The sequence below is a fragment of the Prionailurus bengalensis genome, chromosome A2 (assembly GCF_016509475.1).
Source record: "Prionailurus bengalensis isolate Pbe53 chromosome A2, Fcat_Pben_1.1_paternal_pri, whole genome shotgun sequence".
NCBI lineage: Eukaryota > Metazoa > Chordata > Mammalia > Carnivora > Felidae > Prionailurus > Prionailurus bengalensis.
Window position 1 is genome coordinate 114,847,228 of NC_057348.1, and position 24,476 is coordinate 114,871,703.

Here is a 24,476-nt window from a genome sequence, read left to right on the forward strand (position 1 = left end):
CAGTCTACTCTTCTCTGGTTACCTAGAGGCTTTTAGTTCCTGAGGCATTTCAGCCTTCTCTAGGGACATCAGCGTGCACCCCATAGATATTTGATCTTCTAAGTAATTGAATATTCTTCCATGTGCATGCAGTCCTCATAAATTGTGGTTTGAGATTTTGGTTATCTCCTAGTATAATGAAAGATGGTGTTTTTGCTTTTCCCTCTTATTTTGAGATGATTTTTAAGAGGAAAGGGGAGGGGGCATTAGTATTTTCACTCCGCCATGTTGAAATCAGAAGTTTCCTTCCTGTGACCCCACTCCTGATTTTTCCACCTTCCCCTTCCCTGACTGATCACTACTGAATTCTGCATCCATTGGCCCTATGCTCTATTGTCTCACACAGCACTCCACCAAGATGATCTCCATTGGGATCTGGGCTTGCCCATCTCTCTCTACCTTCACACACAACCATGCTCACCCTCACAGCTTCAGCCACCACTGACATTATTTTAGGTCTTTGATAACCCAGCAGAGTCCTTACATATTTTGGTGTTTGCATAGACAAGTCAGTGGCCACAATGAGAAACTGGTTAATACAAGGGGATTACTCAAATGTGAACAGTGGGAACCAAGTTCCTCCTCCCAATCAAAGGAGGCAGTAAGAAATACAGGAGCAAGATAAATCCTGTGATCTTGGGATAGAATTGGAGGTTATCAGTGTAAACTCCCAGTTTCTAATACACATAGACACAGAAATAATGTGTTGGTGTAAATGTGTGTCTGTCTATAGTACATATTTCCTAGCAATGCCCATGAAAGGGCTTGGGAGCAAAGACCTCACAACAGCAACCAGAAAACTTAAAGTTCAGATCATGGCTTCTAAGTACCATTAAAAGACCCAAGATTCCTTGGAGAAATGGCTGATTCCAAGACTGGATCAAGGAATGCATAAGATGAGCCTTGCAATCTTTTGGGCCAAGGAGTAAAGAAGTGCTCAGAGAATCATGTGATGTGTCAAAAAACAAAGGAGCTTACAGGGCTCTCGCTGGCCAAATTGGGGAAGATATGAACCTCAAAATAATGACTAATAGATTATAACCCACTGAATAAAACTGGAAATCATGAGGCCATACTGATAGGAATAAATGAATGAATGAACCAAAAAGCTTGAGGAGGAATGACATTTTTATACTTTCAGAGTATCTCCCCACAAAGTCCTTACTAATAACAAAAGGAAAAGAGTCATTGTAGAGTGAAGTAGCTTGGCACACACCACCTTATCAAGTGATCAGAGTGAGGTAGTGAGACAAATTGAAATTGTGCACAATCTGGGAGGTACAATGTGAAGACCATGGCTTCATTTCTGTGATAATCCTACCAGAGATGCTCAATCTGAATCCAATCCTGAGAAAACATCAGATAAATCTGCATTGAGGAACTTCTACCAAATAACTAGCTATCAAGGTCTTGAAGTAGTGTTAAGGTCTTTAATAGTGTTATGCTCTTGAAAATCAAGCAAATACTGAGGAAATGTTCCAGAATGAAGACAACTAAAGAAATATGAATAAGGCAACAATAATTCTAAACTGGATCCTTTTTTTTTTTTTAATATAAATGTGCTTGTTTATTTTTGAGAGGGTGCACGTGCATGAGCAGGGTAGGGGCAAAGAGGGGAACAGAAGATCCAAAGCGGGCTCTGTGCTGACAGCAGTAGGCCCCATGCGGGGCTCGAACTCACAAACCTGAGCTGAAGTTAGATACTCAAACGACTGAGCCACCCGGGCGCCCCAGGAGTACATAAATATTAACGTCTTGATTTTGGTGACTGCACTGTGGTTATGTGGGAGAATGTTTTTGTAGGAAATACAGGAACTATTTGGGTGATGGGGCATCAAGTCTGCAATATAGTCTCATACTGTATTTGTAAATCTTCAATAAGTTTCAAAGTAAGTGAATTGAATATATATATATATATATATATATATATATATTTTTTTTTTTTTTTTTTTTTTTTTTTTTTAATAAACTAGGTTAGGGTGCCTGGCTGGCTCAGTCAGTCAGAAGGGCATGTGACTTGATCTTGGGGTCGTGAGTTTGAGCCCCATGCTGGGCACAGAGATTACTTTAAAACATTTTTTTTTTTTTACATTTATTTATTTTTGAGAGACAGAGCACAAGTGGGGGCAGAAATAGAAGGAGACACAGAATCCGAAGCAGGTTCCAGGCTGTTAGCACAGAGCCCAACACGGGGCTCAAACTCACAAACTGAGATCATGACCTGAGCCGAAGTCCGACGCTTAACCGACTGAGCCACCCAGGCACCCCTAGAGATTACTTTAAATAAACTAGGTTGTACCAGTTATTCCCAGTGCTTTGGTAGATTCCATTGTACTCAAAATCCAAAGATGTGAGCAAGAACTATGACCAATCATCCTAAACCACCAGGGATAAACCTGTATTCCAACAAATTCATATTCATTGCCTCCTTGCAACTAAGCAGACTGGGAACCAGGGGGAGAGTAGGGTGTCTCACCATACAAAGGAAAAGACAGTTGTAGGATTTTGTGGGGAAGATGGATTTTAGGCAAAATTTGGTAAGCTCGAAGCAAAGCAGAGTTGTGTGTAAAGGCATCAACATCCAATCTGGACTGAGAAGTGGATGTAGGGTCGTTTTCTTGGAAACTACAAAATTAAGAAAAATATGGAATGCTCTTTTCAGGAACCTGAAGTTCCACACCTGGGTAGAAATCAATGCTACTTCTCTGTCTTCGCTCCTCCAAGGAAGAGTGGGATGTTTCATTCTTAAGAAAACAATTTCAAATCGCAGTGTTTATGTGACTTTATTTTTTTTTCAACGTTTTTTATTTATTTTTGGGACAGAGAGAGACAGAGCATGAACGGGGGAGGGGCAGAGAGAGAGGGAGACACAGAATCGGAAACAGGCTCCAGGATCTGAGCCATCAGCCCAGAGCCCGACGCGGGGCTCGAACTCACGGACCGCGAGACCGTGACCTGGCTGAAGTCGGACGCCCAACCAACTGCGCCACCCAGGCGCCCCTATGTGGACTTTAAACAACTAACTTTCTCAGTGTAAGAATGTAGTGTTTATAGAAGTTGTTATGATACTTTTCAGTTGCTGTCTGTCCTTGAAGGAACCAGTTTCCTGTTAACCTTATAACTGGCTTTATGTGTTACCCACCTGATGAATGGCTGGGCAGATTTTTGCTTCCTCAACAGCAGAAATGAAAAGTACGACTCGGTCTCTCAAACTACAAGTACTCCTGTCCTCCAGGGCCTTGCTGAAGATGTTTCCTTAACCTGCTTTCTTCTCATTTCCGACCCTCAAACCTCCCTTAAAGTCGGAGGCCTAGTACCACGAGCAAACACGCCTCTTTCTCCGCGTTAACCATCCAAACATTCCGCTTTCCCAAGACAAGCTCTGTGAGTGGGGGCCGCCCCGTTCTTCTCAAACCCTATTGGGTAAAACCCACGCCTCTCATCCCAGGGCGGGACAAGAGAGAAAGGGGCGCGAGAAGATGACATCACGGTAGCGGGGTGGGACCTGTGGTTGCATTGGGCTCTCCTTCTGCTGAGGGTGCCGCCTGAAGACCGTTCCGTGGGCGACGCCGTCGCTATGACCATTTGTCAATTCTTCCTTCAAGGCCGGTGCCGCTTTGGAGACCGGTGCTGGAACGAACATCCCGGCGCCGGGGGTGCGGGCGGGGGACGGCAGCAACAACCCTCAGGTGACGTTCTCCCCGGTCCTACGCCGGTAGCCGACTAGGGGAAGGCCTGGCCCGGGGCTCGTCCGGTTGGGAAAGGGCGTCAGGCGTGAGGCCCGCCACTAGGCTTTGCCGCGCTGTGCACCAGTCCGGTGACGCTGAGTTGCTCGTGTCGTTCCCTCTTCAGCCCCGCCCACCGGGCTGGGTTCAGGTTCTCTCCGACGCTTTTATTAGCTTATTAGTCCCTGGGTTGTTTTTTGTTGAGGGGATGAAGACAGGGACTTGGCCTTTGTTACTAATGGGAAACAATGAGTTTTTAGGTCGGGAGTACGCGGAAAGCTACCTTGTCTGTGGGTGGTAATGGTCCGGAGAATTGGTGTAGGTCGACCCAGATGCCTCCTTGCTTTACTACCCTTCTGAGTACTTTATTTTTTTCCCTTGTCACCTTAAATATAATTTTTACCAAACTTTTTTCCAGAGAGAGGCTAGCAACTGGGGTCAGAACCTGGATTCTTAACTTTGGAGAAGTTGCAAACTCCTTTCAAAATCTAATAATAGCTACAAAGGTATACCCCAGGTGAATGTACATGTTCATAACATTGGGGGTAAAATTAGAAGGATGGGATGCCCAGTTAAGAACTGTGAGTTATGAGGGAAGGGGGGTGGAGGACCGCGTTGACCTACTATCTGGGCCTTAGTGATTGTCAAAGTTTTGGGAATATTTAAGCCAATCGTGGATGATGTGAAAGGATGGTGTTCAAGATGAGGAGGGAACAAAAAGGAAACCATATTACAATGCAAAGTTTTAAAGTTCAGATGAATAGTTAGGTTTTATTTTCTAAGGATTGACGGTGTCACAAGATGCTGACCACCTCTCCAACTCTTCCTTCCCTTCCCTCTTGTGGGACTGTTCATCCAACTCTTCATGTTGCATTGTGGTTTCACGTCTGATCCCTCCTCGTCTTGGAGACAGTCCTTTTGCATCACCCACCATTAGTCTAGTGAATATTCCAAACCAAAAATTATGACTCGGGGTTTGATAAATGTGAGTGTATTTCCTAGAAAAACCACTTAATATTTGACATTCTTTGAAGACTCACTCTAAATGTAGTAATTAAAAAATAAATGTTGAATGGATTAATGGTTGAAGAAAGTGTAAATGAAACTCATTAAGTAAACAGTGTATTTAGTTCCCAGAAAGGAATGCTTCTAGAATTAATAAGTGAAGGCCAAAAGCTATATACAAAAGAAAGAATGAATTTCTTCAGGGTGTCATCCCCCAAAGGATTTGAAACTTCAGAAAAATAAAATACCATTAACCCTTACATGAGGAATCTGGCCCAGCAATCTGCTCCTTTTTCTCATTGGTTTTACTAAGTAGTTTTAGAAATGGGAGATGAATTTTCAAGAAGGAATATATCTCCCATCACTCCAGTTTTTAATATATTTCATGGCATATCTCCTAATTCAGTCAAAAACAAGGTGAATTATCTTGGCCCCCACTAGGAAGTGATGAGTAAATGAGGTACTTTAAGTGAGAAGATTTTTTTAAATACAGAGAGAGGAGAGAGTCCTCTTGGCTCATTTCAATAATTATGAAATATTAGAATCTGCTCATAATAGAACTCAATGCATTTTATTCACATGTAAATTATAATCTCCCTATGAAAGAGAGGTGGGTGATGGTGTTTTCCCAGAGGGAAGATGGAGTCAAATAGATTTAAGCATCTATTCAAGGACAGAGGGTAGGATCTAATTTTTTATATTCAACAAACTCTTTAATACATTGTTCATTTTTCAGACTTTACTGCTAAGGGCCCAGTAGGAGAGCAAAAAATGGTAAAGACAGAACTTTTTATCCTGAAGGAGCTTATGGTTTAAGATAGATCCTAAATCCATTATCAAGCAATTATTTATTTAATAAGCTTATATCATCTTAACTTAGTAATATATCATTATTTTTCTGTGGATTTACAGGCCTCTCAACCTTTTTAAGCAAACAAACAAAAAATGCCACTAGACCATTACATGATGTGTTGGTTACAAGTAAATATATAAATCAAAAATGAAGGATTTTGTGATTTAAAATGAGTGGAAATATGCTTCTTAAATCTTTGCATAATGTCTGCACATAATAAGACAAAATGTAATTAAATTTTTAGAGTTTTAAAAAAGGAGTTGCCAATAAAATTGTTTTGTTTGTTTTCAGGTAGTAACAGACGTGGATGGAATCCCTCCAGCCAGAGATACTCGAGTGTTATCCAGCCATCCAGCTTCTCCAAATCCACACCATGGGGGGGCAGCAGAGATCAAGAAAAGCCATCTTTCAGTTCTTCGGATTCTGGAGCTTCAAATAGCAGGAACAGGGGGTTTGGACTATCCCAGAATCCATTTGCTTCACCCAGCTCTGATGAGCAGAAAGATGAAAAGAAACTTCTGTAAGTGGAAGCCTTCAGAAAAACTACCCATTTGCTTATTTTTTTCAAAAGTACCTATAATACTGTCTTTAAAAAAGAAGTAATACATTATTAAAAAATCAGAATAAGCAAAAAGAAGAAAAAGCACCCATGATCCTATTACTCAGAGATAACTATTTTGCATATGTCACAGTAGACTTTATTTCATTTAAAAATGTACTACCTTGGAGCACCTGGGTGGCTCAGTCAGTTGATCATCCAACTGGATTTCAGCTCAGGTCATGATTCCAGGGTCATGGGACTGAGCCCCACATCAGGCTCCATGCTGTGGAGCCTGCTTGAGATTCTCTCTCTCTCTCTGTATCTCTCTCTCTCTCTCCCTCTCTCCCTTTCCCTGACTTACACACTCTCTCTCTCTAAAGTAAAAATTAAAAAAAATATTGGTCACCTTACCATACCAGTACAGTGACTCTCAGGGCTAATTTTTTTCCCCACTTTTCTATGGCTAACACTATATTGTGAATATCTTTCTAAAGTAGTTCTGTTTAAATTTGTTGCAAATTATGAGGTCTTTGCAAAGTATGAGGTAATTTAAGCTATTTGTAATCTTGGTGGTACTTACAACATCTGGCATTTTTCTTTCTAAAATTTTTATTTCACCTACCCCATTGAAACTGATTTCATTTGATTTCCTTCATTACTGTGGAGTATATTCCTTATGATTTCTTGATCATGGTAGAATGTATGACTGGTGCCAAAATATTCCCTGACTCTCTGTAACTGTTGCCTCAGCTCCCCACTTGAGGACAGAACTTAAATATACTTGTTAGTCTTTTATTTCCCATAATAAATTAGAACAAGTGGTGAACATTTTGAGCCATGTACTACATACAATTGATTTTTTAAAGGTAAAAGAGCAAACAAAGCCTTCCTTCCTATATTTGATGTTGTAAAATAATTTAAAAATTATTTAAAATTCTGTGATAGCTAAAATTTTATTAATTGTAGCTTTTTGGATAGTGGAGGGAAACATTTAATTTAGAGTCAAATCTGTCCACACCTTTGCCAATAAAATAACTATATGGACATGGGTCTGTTTTCCATTCTGCAAAATATGAGAATTAAACAAAATGGTCTCTAAAATCCTGCCCACTTTATTATTTTTTTTAATTTTTTTAAACATTTATTTATTTTTGAGTCAGAGAGAGAGCATGAACGGGGGAGGGTCAGAGAGAGGGAGACACAGAATCCGAAACAGGCTCCAGGCTCCGAGCTGTCAGCAGAGCCTGATGCGGGGCTCAAAGTCACAGACCGCGAGATCATGACCTGAGCCAAAGTTGGCCGCTTAACTGACTGAGCCACCCAGGCGCCCCAAATCCTGCCCACTTTAAAAAGTTTAAGGTTCTGGGTGCCTGGCTGGCTTTACGTGGCTAAAGTGTCTGATTTGATCCCAGTTCAGGTCTTGATCTCAGGGTAGTGAGTTCAAGCCCTGCATTGGGCTCCCCGCTGTGCTTGAAGCTTACTTAAAAAAAATTTTTTTTTTAACAAATTAAATAAAGGGACATCTGAATGCCTTGGTCAGTTAAGTGTCTGACTCTAGGTTTGAGCTCAGGTCATAATCTAACAGTTCGTGAGTTTGAGGCCTACATCGGCTCCTCACTGATGGCACAGAGCCTATTTGGGATTCTGTCTTTCCCTCTCAGAGTTTCTGCCCGTCCTCTGCTCATTCTCTCTCTCTTTCAAAGTAAATAAATAAACTTCAAATACATACATACATACATACATACATACATACATAAAATTAAAATGTCATGGTTCTGTATTACTCATATGGTGCTTTGTGTCTTTTTCCAGTTAAATGGCCGTTGATGTTTATGATAACAAAGAAAGATTAAAGTTAGTATTGTATATCTTATTGTATTTTAGTTCTTTAAATATGTATAGTTGGATAGTTCTCACTTAATAAATGTATTGGTTAATGGTTCAGCTTACTAGAAAACCAAAACTATAAACTTTTTTGGTATTATATTTTTTTGTTTTAATTTTTTAAAATTATTTTTTAATATTTATTTATTGTTGAGAGAGAGACACAGAGTTTGAGCAGGAGAGGGGCAGGGAGAGAGGCAGACACAATCTGAGCAGGCTCCCGGCTCTGAGTTGCCAGCACAGAGGCCAACGCAGGGCTTAAGCTCACGAGCCATGAGATCATGACCTGAGCTGAAGTTGGCTGCTTAACTGACTGAGCCATGCAGGTGCCCCCTATTTTCATTTTTAATGTTTATTCATTTTTGAGAGAGAGAGAGAGAGAGAGAGAGAGAGAGAGACAGAGTATGAGTGGGGAGGGGCAGAGAGAGAGGGAGTCACAAAATCTAAAGCAGGCTCCAGGCTCTGAGCTGTCAGCACAGAGCCCGATGCAGGGCTTGAACCCAAGAACCACAAGATCATAGCCTGAGCTGCAGTCAGACCTTTCACTGACTGATCCACCCAGGCGCCCCTAATTTTTTTTATTTTAAAGAGCTCTCGAGCTAAGGAGAGGGGTACAGGGAGGGGATGAGACAGAGATAGAGGATCCCAAGCAGGCTCCCCACTCAGTGTGGAGTCCAACACAGCTCAATCCCACAACTCTGGGATAATGACCTGACCCAAACCAAGAGTCAGATGTTCAACCAACTGAGCCACCCAGGCACCCCAATATTACAATACTTAAAATCATGAAATATAGTTCTTATTCTATAAATTCTGCTTTAAAGAATACTCTTCAGAAAATACAATTGAAAAAATCTGAAATTATATGTTTACTATAATTTAAAATTTGAGTCATTGAAAATTATAAACAATAAATTTTAACAAGCAGATTAAAAAGTTCCTTTTCTCTTTTTTTTCCAGAGAAGGAATTATAAAAGATATGGAAGTTTGGGAATCATCAGGGCAGTGGATGTTTTCTGTTTATTCGCCAGTGAAAAAGAAGCCTAATATTTCAGGTAATTGAGAAATTGTATGTTTATAAATTGTGTTTTATAACTCTTAGTTTCTAAAACGAAGGTCATGCTTAATAAACTAATCTCAAACTTAGCTACAGTTAGGAGAGTTTAGACATTGTTTAAAGTATTCCATTTTTCTGGCGGAACTTCATAATTCAGAGATAGAGATTAGAAGATACAGTTTTTTGAGGGGGCGCCTGGGTGGCTCAGTCGGTTGAGCATCCGGTCATGATTATGACCGGTCCTGATCTCATGGTCTGTGAGTTCGAGCCCCGCGTCGGGGTCTGTGCTGACAGTTCAGAGCCTGGAACCTGCTTCGGATTCTTTGTCTCCCTCTCTCTCTGCCCCTCCCCCGCTCATGCTCTGTATCTTTCTGTCAAAAATAAATAAACATTAAAAAAAATTAAAAGAAGATACAGTTTTTTTTAAAGTATGTAGTTCTCATAGGAAAATAGTGAAATCAGGACCCACCCCAATTCCAATTCTGTAAGCCCCCAAAGAGTCTCTGCCTTCTTGGTTCCCTATAGGTACAACTTTCAAAACTCTTAGCTGCTAACAGTGAATAGAAGATTCACATCCATGGGGCGCCTGGGTGGCGCAGTCGGTTAAGCGTCCGACTTCAGCCAGGTCACGATCTCGCGGTCCGTGAGTTCGAGCCCCGCGTCGGGCTCTGGGCTGATGGCTCAGAACCTGGAGCCTGTTTCCGATTCTGTGTCTCCCTCTCTCTCTGCCCCTCCCCCGTTCATGCTCTGTCTCTCTCTGTCCCAAAAATAAATAAAAACATTAAAAAAAAAAAATTTTAATAAGATTCACATCCTTTTTGTCATTAAGGCCTTGGCTGCCTGATTCTCTTCTCCCTTCCCTGTATTTCCTTCCAAAGATAGTTATTTTTTGTAAAGCATGTTGAGACCTATTCTGGAGATAGCATGTGAAGGTAAATAGCTTTAGCTTGGCTACAGGGATAGCATTTCTTTAGAATACCCTTTTTCCTCCCTGTTTTCTTTTGTGCGTAGTACCTAAGCCCTTTCTGAACTCAAACCTAGAGCACCACACTTTTCTAATCCTATTTTGGGTGGTCCTGGGCCCTCTGTGCTGTTGAGTAAATAGCAAGTACCTTGCAGATGAGGGCCCCTGCAATCCCTCAGAACTCTGGGATCCCTACTCTGTCTCAGCTCTGCCTGCTTATTCCCTCTGAGCATTTGTCACACCAGTCCTTAGTTATTTATTCACTCAGCTGTTCAACAAAATATTTACTGAATTTCCTTTGTGCCAGGCCCTATTCTAAGTTCTAAGAATATAGTGATGAGCAGGATAGACAAGCTCCCATGCTTACAAAGCTTATGTTCTTGAGGGAGGGAGACAGTAAATAATACAAATAAATCAGATAGTTTTAGATAGTGTTTTCTATAAAGAAAATAAAGAAGTACTGAACCTTTTTTAATCAGTTTGGAATTAAACCTAATGTCTAATGCCCTAAAGCAATGGTTCTCAAACTGTGGAATATAGATTCCTACGTAGGATTGCCAGATAAAATATGGGACACTCGGTTAAATTTAAATTCTTTTTTATTTAGGTAAACAAAAAATATTTTTAGTATATGAAATCCCATGTAATATTTAGGACATACTTATACTAAAAAAGTATTTGTTATATATCTGACATTGAGATTTAACTGGGCATCCTGCGTTTTTTTTAATGTTTATTTTGAGAGAGAGAGAGAGAGAGAGAGTGCTTGTGCACGGGGGAGAGGTAGGGGTGGTGAGGACAGAGGATCTGAAGTGGACTCTGCGTTGACAGCAGGGAGCCCAGTGCAGGCTTTGAACTCTCGAACTGTGAGATCATGACCTGAGCCGAAGTCAAACAATCAACTGAGCCACCCAGACACCCCTGGGCATCCTGTATTATTTGCTAAATCTGGCAGCCCTATTCCTGAGACCCTTTTAAAGGTTGTACAAATTTGGGGTGCCTAGGTGGCTCAGTCAGTTGAGCGTCCAACTGTTGATTTGGGCTCAGGTTATGATCTCACAGTTTGTGAGATCCAGCCCCACAGTGGGCTCTGTGCTGACAGCATAGAGCCTGCTTGAGATTCTCTCTCTCCTTCTCCCCCTGCCCCTCCCCTTCTCACTTGTACTTGAGTGCGCACACACATGCTTTCTGTCAAACTTTTTTTAAAAAGCCTCTACAGGAGCGCCTGGGTGGCTCAGTCGGTTAAGCGTCCGACTTTGGCTCAGGTCATGATCTCAAGGTATGTGAGTTCAAGCCCCGCATTAGGCTCTCTGTGTCAGCATGGAGCCCACTTCAGATCCTCCCTTGCGCTCTCTCTCTCTCTCTGCCCCTTCCCTGCACTCTCTCTCTCTCTCCCAAAAATAAACTTTTAAAAAAAATAAAAATAAATTTTAAAAATTTTTCGAAAGGCTCTACAAATTCAAAAATATTTTCATAATAATACCAAGACATTAATTGCCATTTCACTCTGTTGACATTTGCACTGTTGGTGCAAAAGCATTGATGGGTCAAACTCCTTGTATCTTAGCATGAATCAAGGCAGAGGCAACATAACTGTACTAGCAGACTACAGTAGTCAATAAAAAAAATTTTTTTTTTAATTTTTATAAGTAATCTCTACACCTAACATGGGACTTGAACTCCGGACCCTGAGGTCAAAAGTCACATGCTCTTCTGACCAAGCCAGCCAGGCACCCCAATAAAAAAAAACTTTTTAATGCCATTTTCACTTAAAGTTTTTGATGAAGAGGTAAAAATACTGATTTTATTAATCACGACCCTTGAGTGTACACCTTAAAAAAAATTTTTTTTTAATGTTTATTTATTTTTGAGAGAGAGAGAGAGACAGAATGTGAGTGGGGCAGGGGCAGAGACAGAGGGGGAGACACAGAATCTGAAGCAGGCTCCAGGCTCCAAGCTGTGAGCACAGAACCCAACGTGGGGCTTAAGCTCATGAACTGCAAGATCATGACCTGAGCCGAAGTTAGTCACTTAACCAACTGAGCCACCCAGGCACCCCACACTATTTTTAGAGAGAGAGACAGAGACAGAGAGAGAACAAATCAAGCAGGCTCCACACTCAGCACTGAGCAGCATGCGGGGCTCCATCCCATGACCCTGGGATCATGACCCGAGCTGAAATCAAAAGTCAGATGCTCAACTGACTGAGCCACCCAGGTGTCCTGTATGCACACTTTTTTTAATCTGTGTGACAAAATGAGAGGCACACATGAAATGCTTCTGCCACGTACTCAGATATGATGGTTATCTTCCTTGAGGGAAGACACGAGTGATCCTTTGAGTTGTGAGCTGAACCAGCCACTTTTTCCATAGACCGTTTTTACTTGAAAGAATGGCTGACAGCTATGGTTATCTAGACTTAGGAATTTGGCAGCATTTTCTAAAAAAACAAATGGAATGAGTTTGTTGCTTCAAAGAAAACAACTGTTTATTGCCAGTGACAAAATTCAACTTTCATGTGAGAATTAGAATTATGGAAAACTGTTTTCTGCCACTGTCAGCTTGATGACTTAAATATCTCTTTAAGTCTCTTCTGATGAGATGGACAGTGACATTAACAATTAAGAGTTTTTTGATATTGTAAAATGGCATGTGGCAATATTTGAAAGTTCTAGATGACTCAATGAACCAGTAGTTTCTAAATGACAATGTACCATGTTATAAAAACATGCATGGCTGAAAAATTCATTCTAAGCACAAGATAAACCACTGGATTTAATATAATAATACAAAAAGTTAATTAATATTAAGGCTTAAATTTACATTATAGCTAAACTTGTAAGAACCTAACACCACAATTACCTGAAAAGATTATTAAAGTCCTCCTTCCCAACTCCCTATCTGTGTTAGAACAGATTTTCTTCATACACTTCAGCCAGGTAGTATATTGCAACAGACTGAGTGTAGAAGTAGATATAATAATCCAGCAGTCTTCTCTTAAAACCAAACATTAAAAAAATGTACAAACAGACCCTCCATCAGCAAAGAGATGATGACTCACTGAAAGCTCAGAAGAGGGTTAGCATTTTTTAGCAATAAAATATTTTTACATTAAAGTATGCAAAAAAACATTTACAAACATAAAACAGTGCCACTCATCTCACTAAATTTTTATTTTTTGCTTGAAAAATAGTTTTTTCATTTATGTTGATATGTAATTGGTTTCTTATTTTTATGTGAATTAATAAGTATGTTCTATTATTTCTTATTTTTCATTTTAAATATGGTAAATATGTATATTATAACCTATATAAGCAAAAGCTCTTTGGCATTGTTAATGATTTTTAAGAATATAAATGGGTTTTGAGACCAAAAAGTTGGAGAACTGTTCTTAGACATCAGTTGTAATGAATTAACTCTCTATGCATCTAAAATGATACTGCTTTTTTACCCCCTTGGGATAACTGTGAAAATAGTCACTCAGATAATTTTCTGTGTTCTGTGGTTCAGATGAGGAACAGCTGGAAGGAGGATAAAGTAACTGGAGGGACAGTGTTTCTTTAGAGTAAGTTATCCATTCTTACAAAGCAGGATTGGAGCGGAGTCCTAAGTGAGAAGAAGGTGTCTCTTATGGGAAGATTTGGGGAAAGCATTCCTGGCAGTAGGAATAGCTAGTGCATAGACCCTTGTAGGAACAAGATTGGCAAGTTTGAAGACAAGTGAGGCCAGAACCCCTGGAGGAGAGTGAATGAGAGAAAGAGTAATAGGACATAAGGCCATAGCGTCAGCCAAGAGCCAGATCATGTTGGACTAACTGTACAGGACAGCCATGTGGAGCTTTAAGCAGAAGGACATGATCTAATTAGAAAAAACTCAGTCGGACTGTTGTATGAAAGAAGTGGTCTGTAGGGAGTGCTGTGGGGTGAAAACTAAAATAGTGGCAAGGAGATGAGTTAGGAGACAAATGCTGGTGACTGACTAGGTTAGAATCACTAGCAGTGGAAACAGAATTGGTCAAATTCGTAGTGCGTTTTGGAATTAGAACTGGCAGGATGCTGATTAATTAGATGTGGGGAAAGAGATAAATACAAGGAGATTCCTAGGTTTTTTGTCCTGAACAGTTATTAAAGATGGTATAACGACAAGTTGTTAGAGGGAATCCAAGGTTCTAATTTGAACATTTAGTCTTTTCTTTATTCTGGGGTGTAGAAGTCCATGGAGTTAATGATATCAGGGTTACAAGTAATTCTCTGTAGGAAATATCCTGAATGTTGTTTTTCCTTTCTTAAAAAGTTTCCTAATTATAAATTTACAGCTGTTGCCATAGAAAACTTGAAAAACACAGAAATACATAAATAAAATAAAGATCACCTGGTGTCACAAAGATAACTATAATATTTCAGATTATTCCTTTCAAAATATGCACACACAACCATATTTACTGTTTGTAGATATATAATTAGGACCATAATCTAGTTTTGTATTCTACTTTGTTGTTTTCAGTTTGTCTCTATTACTAAAAATACTAGAATGAACACCTTCATACATAAAACTCTTTGATTATAGGTCTGATTATTTTCTGAGGTTAAATCCTAGAAATTCTATTAAGGACAGAAGGTACAAACATATTTAAGGCATTTGACACGTACTGACAATTTTCCTCCTAGAAAAGTGCCTTTCTGGTTCCCTTAAAGGCAATTTACGAGAATGTCAATTTTACCACACCCTTACTAACAATAAATACCATCCATTTTTAATTTTTGCCATTAAGTAAAGTATCTTATCTGTATTTTAAGTTGTATTTTTAAATTGAACTTTTTTTTTAAAGAATTTTTTTTTTAAGTTAGTCATTTATTTTGAGAGAGGGACAAAGAGAGCAAGTCAGGGAAGGGCAGAGAGAGGGAGAGAGAGAATCCCAAGCAGGCTCCACACTGTTAGCACAGAGCCCTATGTGGGGCCCAAACTTACCAATTGAGATCATGACCTGAGCAGAAACCAAGAGTCGGATGCTCATCTGACTGAGCCCCCTAGGCGCCCCTAAACTGAACTTTTTTATTTCACTTACTTACTGGCTATTTGAATTTTTTTGTGAATTGCCTGTTTCTTATGTTTGCTCCTATTTGTTTGTCCTATGGATTTGTAAGTGCTGTTTACACATTGACATTAGCTCTTTTCCTGTCATATATGTTAAAGTTACTGTTTTCCATTTGCCTTTTAATTTTGCTTATTATAGTTTCTGGCATACAGAATATTATTTTAGACAGAAATTTGAATGTATATGTAGTTAACTCTTGTATTATTCCTTACACTCCATTTATCTTTAGAAAATTTCCCCCTTTAAAGATCAAATATACAACTATATTTTAATCTTATACTTTATTAAACATATAGGCTTTGAAATTTTTCCTTATGATTATGAAAATTTTCTTATGATCAACATTAGCATATATTCTTGTCTAGGACTTCTAGCTTTACTATACTATCAAAAGTACTGGTATTTATTTTAAAGATTCCAATTGATTCCTCACTTCAGGTTTTACAGACATTTCACCAGAGGAATTGAGGCTTGAATACCATAACTACTTAACCAGCAATAACTTACAGAGTTATGTAAGTTTGTTTCCTATTCATCTACCTTAATACCAGATTAGCTGTTAATTATAGTCTTTTCTGTTTGTAGTGGCTTGCTTGTATACTGGCAAAGTGGATGAGGTCTAATAATTTTTCTCAAGACAAGGCTATTTTTATTTTCTAAATTACTTTCTTTGAAATTGGTTGGTTATCTAAAATGGTAATAATATATTTTGACTATATAACTAGGAATGTCACTATTTTTCTTGCAAATTATCCAGTGATCAGTCATAGAAGTCAGACCCTTTCATCATTTGACACTTATGGAGCATCTATTAGGTACAGACACCATGATGAATTCTAGAAAAGCAGTGAAATAAGACACAGTCTGTGGTACGGATTAACATTCTCACATATGCGATATCAAAAAATAAAAAAGCTGGACTTCAATAAGTTAGTGCTTAAAAGAAATGACATAAAGTGTATTTTTGTGTTGTCTACGGTCATGATCATGCATTTCAACTAGTATACATGTTTGTTCCCATCCAGATATAACTACCTCTGTGCTGCCACATTACTTGAAATTCTAAACCAGGTGACACAAGGTTTTGGAGAACAGGGAGGAAACTATAGCTGGAACATCTTGGGCAAATTGTACGAGTAATGGGCCATAAAAATGTTTTCTAAACTTGTGATTTTAGCAAATAAAGACATGAAGTTAGAGAGACTAACTTAAACACTCAGAATTGACTGATTATTTTTCTGTCTTCTCTCTTTAGCTGAATTCCCTCCAACAGTTAATAAATCAGTGGAGAAACAGAGTAAATGAACTGAAAAATCTAAATACATCGGCTAACATAGCTTCGGTGAGTATTGGGAAAGTTTTCTACAGGGAAGTGTCTTAGCTATTACTTTTTTTGCAGAGAATTTCACTTCGGATTTAGAAAGCAAAGCTAAAGTTTTCTGTCAAGAATTATGATACACATTCTCAGGATTGTATCATTTAAAATCACACAGAAAATTGCTTTCTCTCTGTTCCTCAGTCAGAAAAGTACAGGTAACTTTGCTTTCCTTAGGGTAAAGTTTTTGACTTAAGTAGTCTAGTTTTGAAAATGTTACATAAATTCAAATATACCAGGTTATTAGCATTTGCAAAGAAATTGCTTTGAAAAATGATCTGAATACACATTTAGACTACTGTTTGCTTTTGTGACTGGAAAACACTCACCATCTATTCCCTGACCTATATAGAAATGCCTTTAGTAGATGTATACCCACTTGTCTCCAAAGATACATGATCCTGACTATAGCATATTCATTATCTTGGTCAATAAAGTTATGATGTTTCTATTCCCATTAAAACTTCTTAACGCCCGGGGCGCCTGGGTGGCGCAGTCGGTTAAGCGTCCGACTTCAGCCAGGTCACGATCTCGTGGCCCGTGAGTTCGAGCCCTGCGTCGGGCTCTGGGCTGATGGCTCAGAGCCTGGAACCTGTTTCCGATTCTGTGTCTCCCTCTCTCTCTGCCCCTCCCCTGTTCATGCTGTCTCTCTCTGTCCCAAAAATAAATAAATGTTGAAAAGAAAAATTTAAAAAAAAAAAAAAAAACTTCTTAAGGACCTTATTTTGAAATAAGATATTTAGCGTTTCCCAGACGATTTGTATTTCTACCTTCTAAAAAGGATATGATGGTTGTCACTGCCTAACTTAGTAAATGACTGTGTGACAGTTGCAGTGCTCCACCCCTTTCTTAAATATGTACTTCCTAAACAGACTCTTGTGTAAGCTAATTTCTCCACCGTTTAGTTGTTATAATGCCATTTAAGTTTAGTAGGACTTCTTGAAGGATTCTGTCCGTACATGAGAGGTAGCCACCATCACCATTACTGATGTAAAGGGGATAACTGAGTCCAAAGAACTACACAACTACCCTCAGGGTTAGACGTTCCTTGCTCTTTGCCACTTTTCTAGGTGCCCCTCCATAGGTTAAGATCTTGGACAGCCCCACCCACAGTGGGCTTAGCATATATGAGTAGTTCATTCTTTATTCTTTTAATCCAGTGTATGAATATATGTTTATCTGTTTACCTGTTAATGAATATTACACTGAAGGAGAGAAGCTGGACCAAAAAAAAAAAAGTACATACTATGTGATTCCGTTTATATGAAACACTAAAGAAAACAAACCTCATCTATAGTGATAGGAGATGAGTTCTTCCCTGTACCTAGCATTCGGGAGAGAGTTGACTGAAAAAAACACAAGGGAACTTTTAGAGGTGATGGAAATGTTCTAAATCTTGATTGTGGTGGTGACTAGAAGTTTGTCAAAACTCACTGAAATACATATATACGATGGATGCATTTTATTGCGTATAAACTATACCTCAATGAAATTGATTTTTAGAAAATGCTATTGAGGCTTCCAAATAAGAGAAATTATATCTGTTTGAGTTAGTTAGGAAAAACTTCTTGGAGGTAAGGAGTAAGGGAAAAGTTCCTTGAAAGGGATTTTAAAGGAGTGCCTGGCTGGCTCAGTCAGTAGAGCATCCGACTCTTGATCTCAGGGTCATGAGTTTGAACCTACATTGGGTGTAGAGATCACTTAAATAAATAAAACTTAAAAATAAAATAAAAGAAAGGGAGATTGAGATTTCACTATGCAGAGATGAAAGACATTTCTAGAGTAGAAAATAGTAAGAACATAAAGTATTTTCAAGGAATAGGAAATGTTCAATCGATTTTAGTAGTAAGTTTTTAATTATGTAATTGTGAATCAATTCAGTTCAGGCATCAGAATAAGTAGACTAGGTAGCCTCCAAAGGCCCTTTGCCTGAAGTCTAGATTTTTTGATAATCAACCTGGTCATTAAAATGTATTATTAATTTTTTTTTCTGATTTTAATATAAATTCATTGAAGAAATTTAGAAAATATTTTAGAAGCATAAGTAAAATTAAAATCACCCATAATTCATCACTCATAATTCATGAGTTGCTCTTAACTCATTAAAATTAGTCCATTTTTTCCTATGCGTATTCATATTGTGGGCATTTTTCTATGGTAAACATTTTTAAGTGCACATTTAAAAAAATTTTTTTTAACGTTTTTTCATTTTTGAGAGAGAGTTGCGGGGGGCGGTGCACAGAGAGAGAGGGAGACACAGGCCCAAGCAGGCTTCAGGCTCTGAGCTAGCTGTTCACACAGAACCCAATGCGGTGCTCAAACTCACAGAACATGAGATCATGACCTGAGCTGAAGTCGGATGCTCAACCAACTGAGCCACCCATGCGCCTGGTAAGTGCACATTTTTAAAATTTAATTTGGCTGCGAATTGAGAATTATTCATCAACTAATTTATTATTTGCCTGCTTTTTTTTTTTTTTTTTTTTTTTTTACAGCTCTCAGATGTAAAGGGTGGAGTAAATCAAGCAGCAGCTACATTTGGATTTGGCAGTATGCAAGGAATAACATTTGGGCCACCAGGTAAATGATAAAGTGATGCAAGACTTTATCCATTTTGGAAACAGGATTTTAGAGGTTTCAGATCATAAAGTCTGAAGGTGTGTTAAGGGACATTAAATTACCATTGCATTACAGATTCTACCGTCTTCCATAATGGAGTTTCAAAGAATTTGGCTCATCAGTCATTTGTGAAATGGAGGTCAGATGGAGCATGTTTTTTGAAAGACCCTATGGCTCAAGCTTTCAAAGTGTATTTTAGGAGTTTTTTCAAAAGTTTTATAGGAATACATAGTAACTGTTGTAGCAGCACCACAATTGAGGACCTTCTTTTCACTGTGTATAACAGCATAGTATTGTCTGATGTGGCAATACTGTGTCACTTTTTGTTTTGGGGTTTTTTTTAGTTTAAAGGACAGATTTTTTAAGTTAGGACACAGGTGAACAATGGTTCTTAGAGACAAATAAAAATGCAAATTAGGACTGAGGGTTTCAACTGTCATAAAAAGTATGCAAAAAATGGCAACTCAGGAAAAATTTAGGCAAAAACTAGAGATGTCGATTATTAGAGTATGATTTCATCATATTCATCTTAGTTGAGAGCTGGAAGGGGCTTGAGAATCTATACAGGAGAAAACTGAGATGAAGTGACCACTCTATATTTGCTTAAAAGAATATAGCTGGCGCGCCTGGGTGACTCAGTCGGTTAAGCATCTGACTCTTGGTTTTGGCTCAGGTCGTGATCTTGCGGTTGGTGAGATCACATCCTGCGTTTGTCTCTGCACTGACAGCATGGGGCCTGCTTGGGATTCTCTCTCTCCATCTCTGTCTCTCTGTCTCTTTCTCTGTCCCCCCTCCCCAAAGTAAATATCTTTTTAAATTAAAAAATTTTTAAATAAAAGAATATAGCTGAGGAAAGAGTTACTTCTTTGATAATGGATATAGCTGATTTACTTGGGGCACACGAGCACAGAAAGCGAAAGTCTACCTCCTAATCCCAGAGGTTTCTCAAAGCTGTTTCCATGAGTGTGGATAATCATGGTACAAATGAGATCAGCACAGCAGAAAGACAGGACGACAGGGTTTTAATGGGTTTGTTTTAGCTTCTTCTTTTCACTTTTTCCAATAAAGCTTCTCAACATTCAAACATGGCAGAAATAAGAAAAAAAGGAGGGGTGGTTAATATGGTTACATTTTCTGACTTATCATAGGTTATTTTTAACTTTTTCTGGTTTTTGTAGGTTTTCCAGTGCATAACAGCAGCAGTGCTAATGCTCAGAATTTTAGTTTTAAACCAAGCTCTGGATTTGCCTCTGCCGCTTCTGGAAGTCCTTCTGTGTTTGGGAATACTCCAGCGTTTGGAGCCGCACCCCCTGCCAGTTCTGCCATCACTGCTTCCACTCCAACGTTTGGATTTGGGAAACCTGCAATCACATCTGCTGCTTCATTTTCTTTTAAAAGTCCTGCAGCTTCCGGTTTTGGATCACCTGGATTTTCAGGATTTCCAGCTTCCATGGCAGCAGGCTCTGTTGGAGCCCCAGCCTTTGGAAGTGGCAATTCTGTGGCTGGTTTTGGTAATCTAGGCTCACATTCTCACAGTGCTTTTTCCAAGTCATCCAGTGACACCTTTGGAAATAGCAGCATATCCACCTCTTTACCAGTCTCAAATGGCAGCATCACAACAGATAATGTGTTATTCACACCCAAGGATCAACTAACAGCAGAAGAACTGGAGCAGTTTCAATCCAAGAAATTTACTCTGGGAAAAATTCCATTAAAGCCACCACCTGTGGAACTTCTAAATATTTGAAAGGACAATTTTAAATACAGAAAAGAACAGCTCTTAAAGTTGTTTTGAGTGGTTCATATATAATTTCTCTGAGTGGTTCAAATATATACGTATATATGTACATATATACGTTTAAGGAATATAAGCTTTCAATAGTAACTTCAGGGGTTTTGAAATTCAGTATTTTTTTCATAAAAAATACTCAAGAGGTTTTTTTTTTTTACTTTAATTATGAATGGAACTGGAAAAACTGTCAGTGTGCACTGAATTCTACATCACTTTACTGTCATACCCTTTAAAGGTTTACCTGTAAACATTTTTTTTTAGGAAGGAGATCTTTCCTAAAGCCATTGGGGAAAAAAATGCTTAAATATGTAGCTTATTTACCAAATAAACATCAGTAACATCACTTTCCTTTATGTTAAAATTCTCTTAAAGAGAAATAAGTTTTTAAAGGGCAAAAATGTATTTTTCAGGTCTGTGGAGACATTTTCCCCTCATAATTTTGTTTCCCCCTCAGTTTTAACTTTCTCATGGGCCCCTATTTGAGTATTCTTCATCAGTTTTAGGCAAATTCTTAAATGGGCCCAGGATTGTAAGAGAAATGGAAATTGTGGTCTCATGTGAATAAATAGTGTCTGTGGTGGGGTCAAGATTCACCAGCTCTAGTGAGCTTCTCTTAGAATTCTCATACATGTTGGGTCTCCCTGTGTCCTTAGATTGAGAGAGGAATGCTTCTATCTCTTATGTACAGTTGACACAAGAAGCCAAAGACTTGTCATGAGTTGAGGCATATGTATCAGAGTTCTGTGCTCCTCCCTCAAGCCTCCAGAAGGACATAGCTAGCACTACAAGAGCAGTTACCTGACATAGATCTGGTGTTGAGCTGATATAAGTGAAAACAGAATCTTACCTAATAAAAGGCACCCCAAATGATTTTAGCACATATGCAAAGCATTCAGTCCTCAGAGGATCCAGTTGTTACTTCTTTCAAAGAACTATATGACTCCCAGCTAACACTTCTGGAAACCCAAAATTTGGGATAGAATCTATAGCCAAGGGGTATATGTTTGGAACCATTCTTGGTGTAGAAATGGTAAATAGATCCTAAGTTTCTGCTTTGGCCTCAAGCTCTAAAGACTTTTCAATGTTTATTCCAACTTACAGATGACGCCAGGAATTTCCTACCCTAATAGAATGAACCCTGTGCTACCAGACTTACCAGTCTCCCATGGGTCCCAGCTGAACTTCCCAGTGTCCTGGAGGCTCTGAGGATGCAGGTTAAGGGTCTACTGTTTCTTAATTTGCCTGATGAGAAGGATTACCTGAGGTATTTGTTAAATTATATATCCAGAATAATACATATCCACAGGGCTAGACCTGAGGATGTGTCTTTTACCAAGTGTTTCATGAGATTCTACAAGCAAATTTAGGAAACGGGCCTATCTAGTTGCATATACACTACTCAGTAATATGTGATTTGGGAGTTCTGTTGTAATTGCTGAAGTGTATTTTATGTGCTTTCACGCACACGTGCTCACCTCCCCCACCCCCCACACACGGTGTGGTGAACTTAATGAGACTCAAGGTTGTCAAACAGTGCTGCTGTCAAAAAGCACAAAGAAGTGCTATGGGTTACTTAACTGTGAGGAACTAAAGCAAAGATGTTTACACAGTAGAAACCAGCAGTGTGCGTGCATGCCAGTATCAGGAGTCAAAGAAGGCCAGCTTAGACCTGGCTAAGAGGCAGCAGTGCTTCAGAAAATAGAAACAGGTACCAATGAGGTGGTGGCCAGGTAGATTGAATTTCAAGACCCTGAGAGCGAGTGGAAGGGAAAAAGCAACCCCAAGAGCATGTGCTACCATCTAGATTTATTCAGTAAGGCAGGAACCAATTCTGGGTGAGCTGGTCTAACTGGAAGGTACACCCCCAAAAAAGCAAAATCCACCTCCCTTCACAGCTGCTGCAATGGCTGTCCCTGTTTACCCAGGATGGGAGCAAATTACAGAATTGCAAATAAGGTTTTATTACAAGTAAACTTATTTAACCAGCTTGGTTGTCTGATCACAGATTAGAAGTCTAATAGCTGAGAGCTGATTAGAAAAGGAGAGAAAAAAAGCTGAGATTATCACTGTTCAAAAGGCATAACATGATTTAGCTACACAGTATTATTCATAAGAATAAAATAATTCAGTCTAGTGTCCAACAATACTAGACAGCCTTTCTAAATGGCCTAAAAGAGGGGTGCTTGGGTGGCTCAGTTGGCTAAGCATCCGACTCTCGGTTTCAGCTCAGGTCATGATCTCACAGTTTCATAAGTTCATGCCCTGCATGGGGCTCTGCGCTGACAGTGCAGAACCTGCTCGGGATTCTCTCTCTCCCTTTCTCTCTCCCATCCCCCTCTGTCTCTGTCTCTCTCAAATAAACTTAAATGACCTAAAAGATAGAGAATAACTTGGAAAAGACTTTCTTCTGTAGTCAATGGACAAAAGCCTATTATAAAATAGTATGTATAATGTGGTCCATTTTAGGGGGAAATTGTATATTCATAGGGAGAGGAAAGCCTGAAAGTTCATAATAGCTCAGATTTATTACTGTAAAAAAAAATTCACAATATTAAATTTATCATCTTAACTATTTTTAAGTGTATAGTAGTGTTAGGTGGTGTGTACAACATTCACATTGTTGTGTAACAGATCTCTAGATCTCTTTCATCTTGCCACACTTGAAACTATCCCATTGTTTGTATGAACCGCATTTTCTTTAACCATTCATCTGTTGATGGGATTTGGGTTGCTTCCACCCAATGGAAACTACTGTAATAATGCTGCAGTGAACACGGGTGTGCAAATATCTCATTGAGATCCTGCTTTAAATTCTTCTGGATATATTTCTAGATGGGGAATTGATAAGTCAATGCAACTCTTATGTTTAGTGTGTTGAGGAACCTCTACACCACTTTTCACAGCAGCTGCACCATTGTACATTCCCAGCAGAGTTCCAATTTCTCCACATCCTCTCCAACACTTATTTTCTTGTTTTGATAGTAGCCATCCTAATGGGTGTGAGGTGATATCTTATTGTTGTTCTGATTTGCATTTTCTTGTGATTTGTGATATTGAGCATCTTTTCAGTTGCTTCTTGGCCATCTGTATATTTTCTTTGGAGAAACGTCTATTTAAGTCCTTTGCCAATTTTTTAATCCAGTTATCTGTCTTCTTCTTGAGTTGTAGAAATTCTCTATATAGTCTGTATATTAACCCTTTATCAGATATATGATTTACAGATATTTTCTCTTATTTCATAGATTGCCTTTTCACTCTCTTGATTGTTTCCTTGGACAGATGGAAGTTTTTTCATTTGATGTAGTCCCATTTGTCTATTTTTGCTTCTGTTGTCTGTGCTTTTGGTATCATATTCAAGAGACCATTGCCAACTCCAGTGTCATGAAGATTTTTCCTATGTTTTAATCTAGGAATTATATAGTTCTAGGTCTTACATTTAGGTATTTAATCTGTTTAAATTTATATATATGGTGTAAGGTAAGAGTCCAATTTCATTTTTTTTGCATGTGGATATCCAGGTTTCCCAA

The 24,476-nt window shown here is 38.9% G+C and overlaps 1 protein-coding gene across 2 annotated transcripts; it reads left to right on the forward strand.

Moving 5' to 3' along the window:
- The first annotated feature begins 3,534 nt into the window (after positions 1-3,534).
- NUP42 (nucleoporin 42) lies at positions 3,535-21,300 on the forward strand. Of its 2 annotated transcripts, none has more exons than XM_043589082.1 (7): positions 3,535-3,728; positions 5,914-6,142; positions 9,008-9,102; positions 15,602-15,678; positions 16,419-16,505; positions 19,034-19,118; positions 20,336-21,300. In XM_043589082.1, exons 1-7 carry the CDS (start codon positions 3,617-3,619, stop codon positions 20,902-20,904), a joined length of 1,254 nt encoding a protein of 417 aa, XP_043445017.1. In that variant the 5' UTR covers positions 3,535-3,616; the 3' UTR covers positions 20,905-21,300. The 2 variants fall into 2 exon arrangements, with proteins under 2 accessions (XP_043445017.1, XP_043445018.1); XM_043589083.1 differs by lacking the exon at positions 3,535-3,728 and adding an exon at positions 4,176-4,270.
- Positions 21,301-24,476: the final 3,176 nt, after the last annotated feature.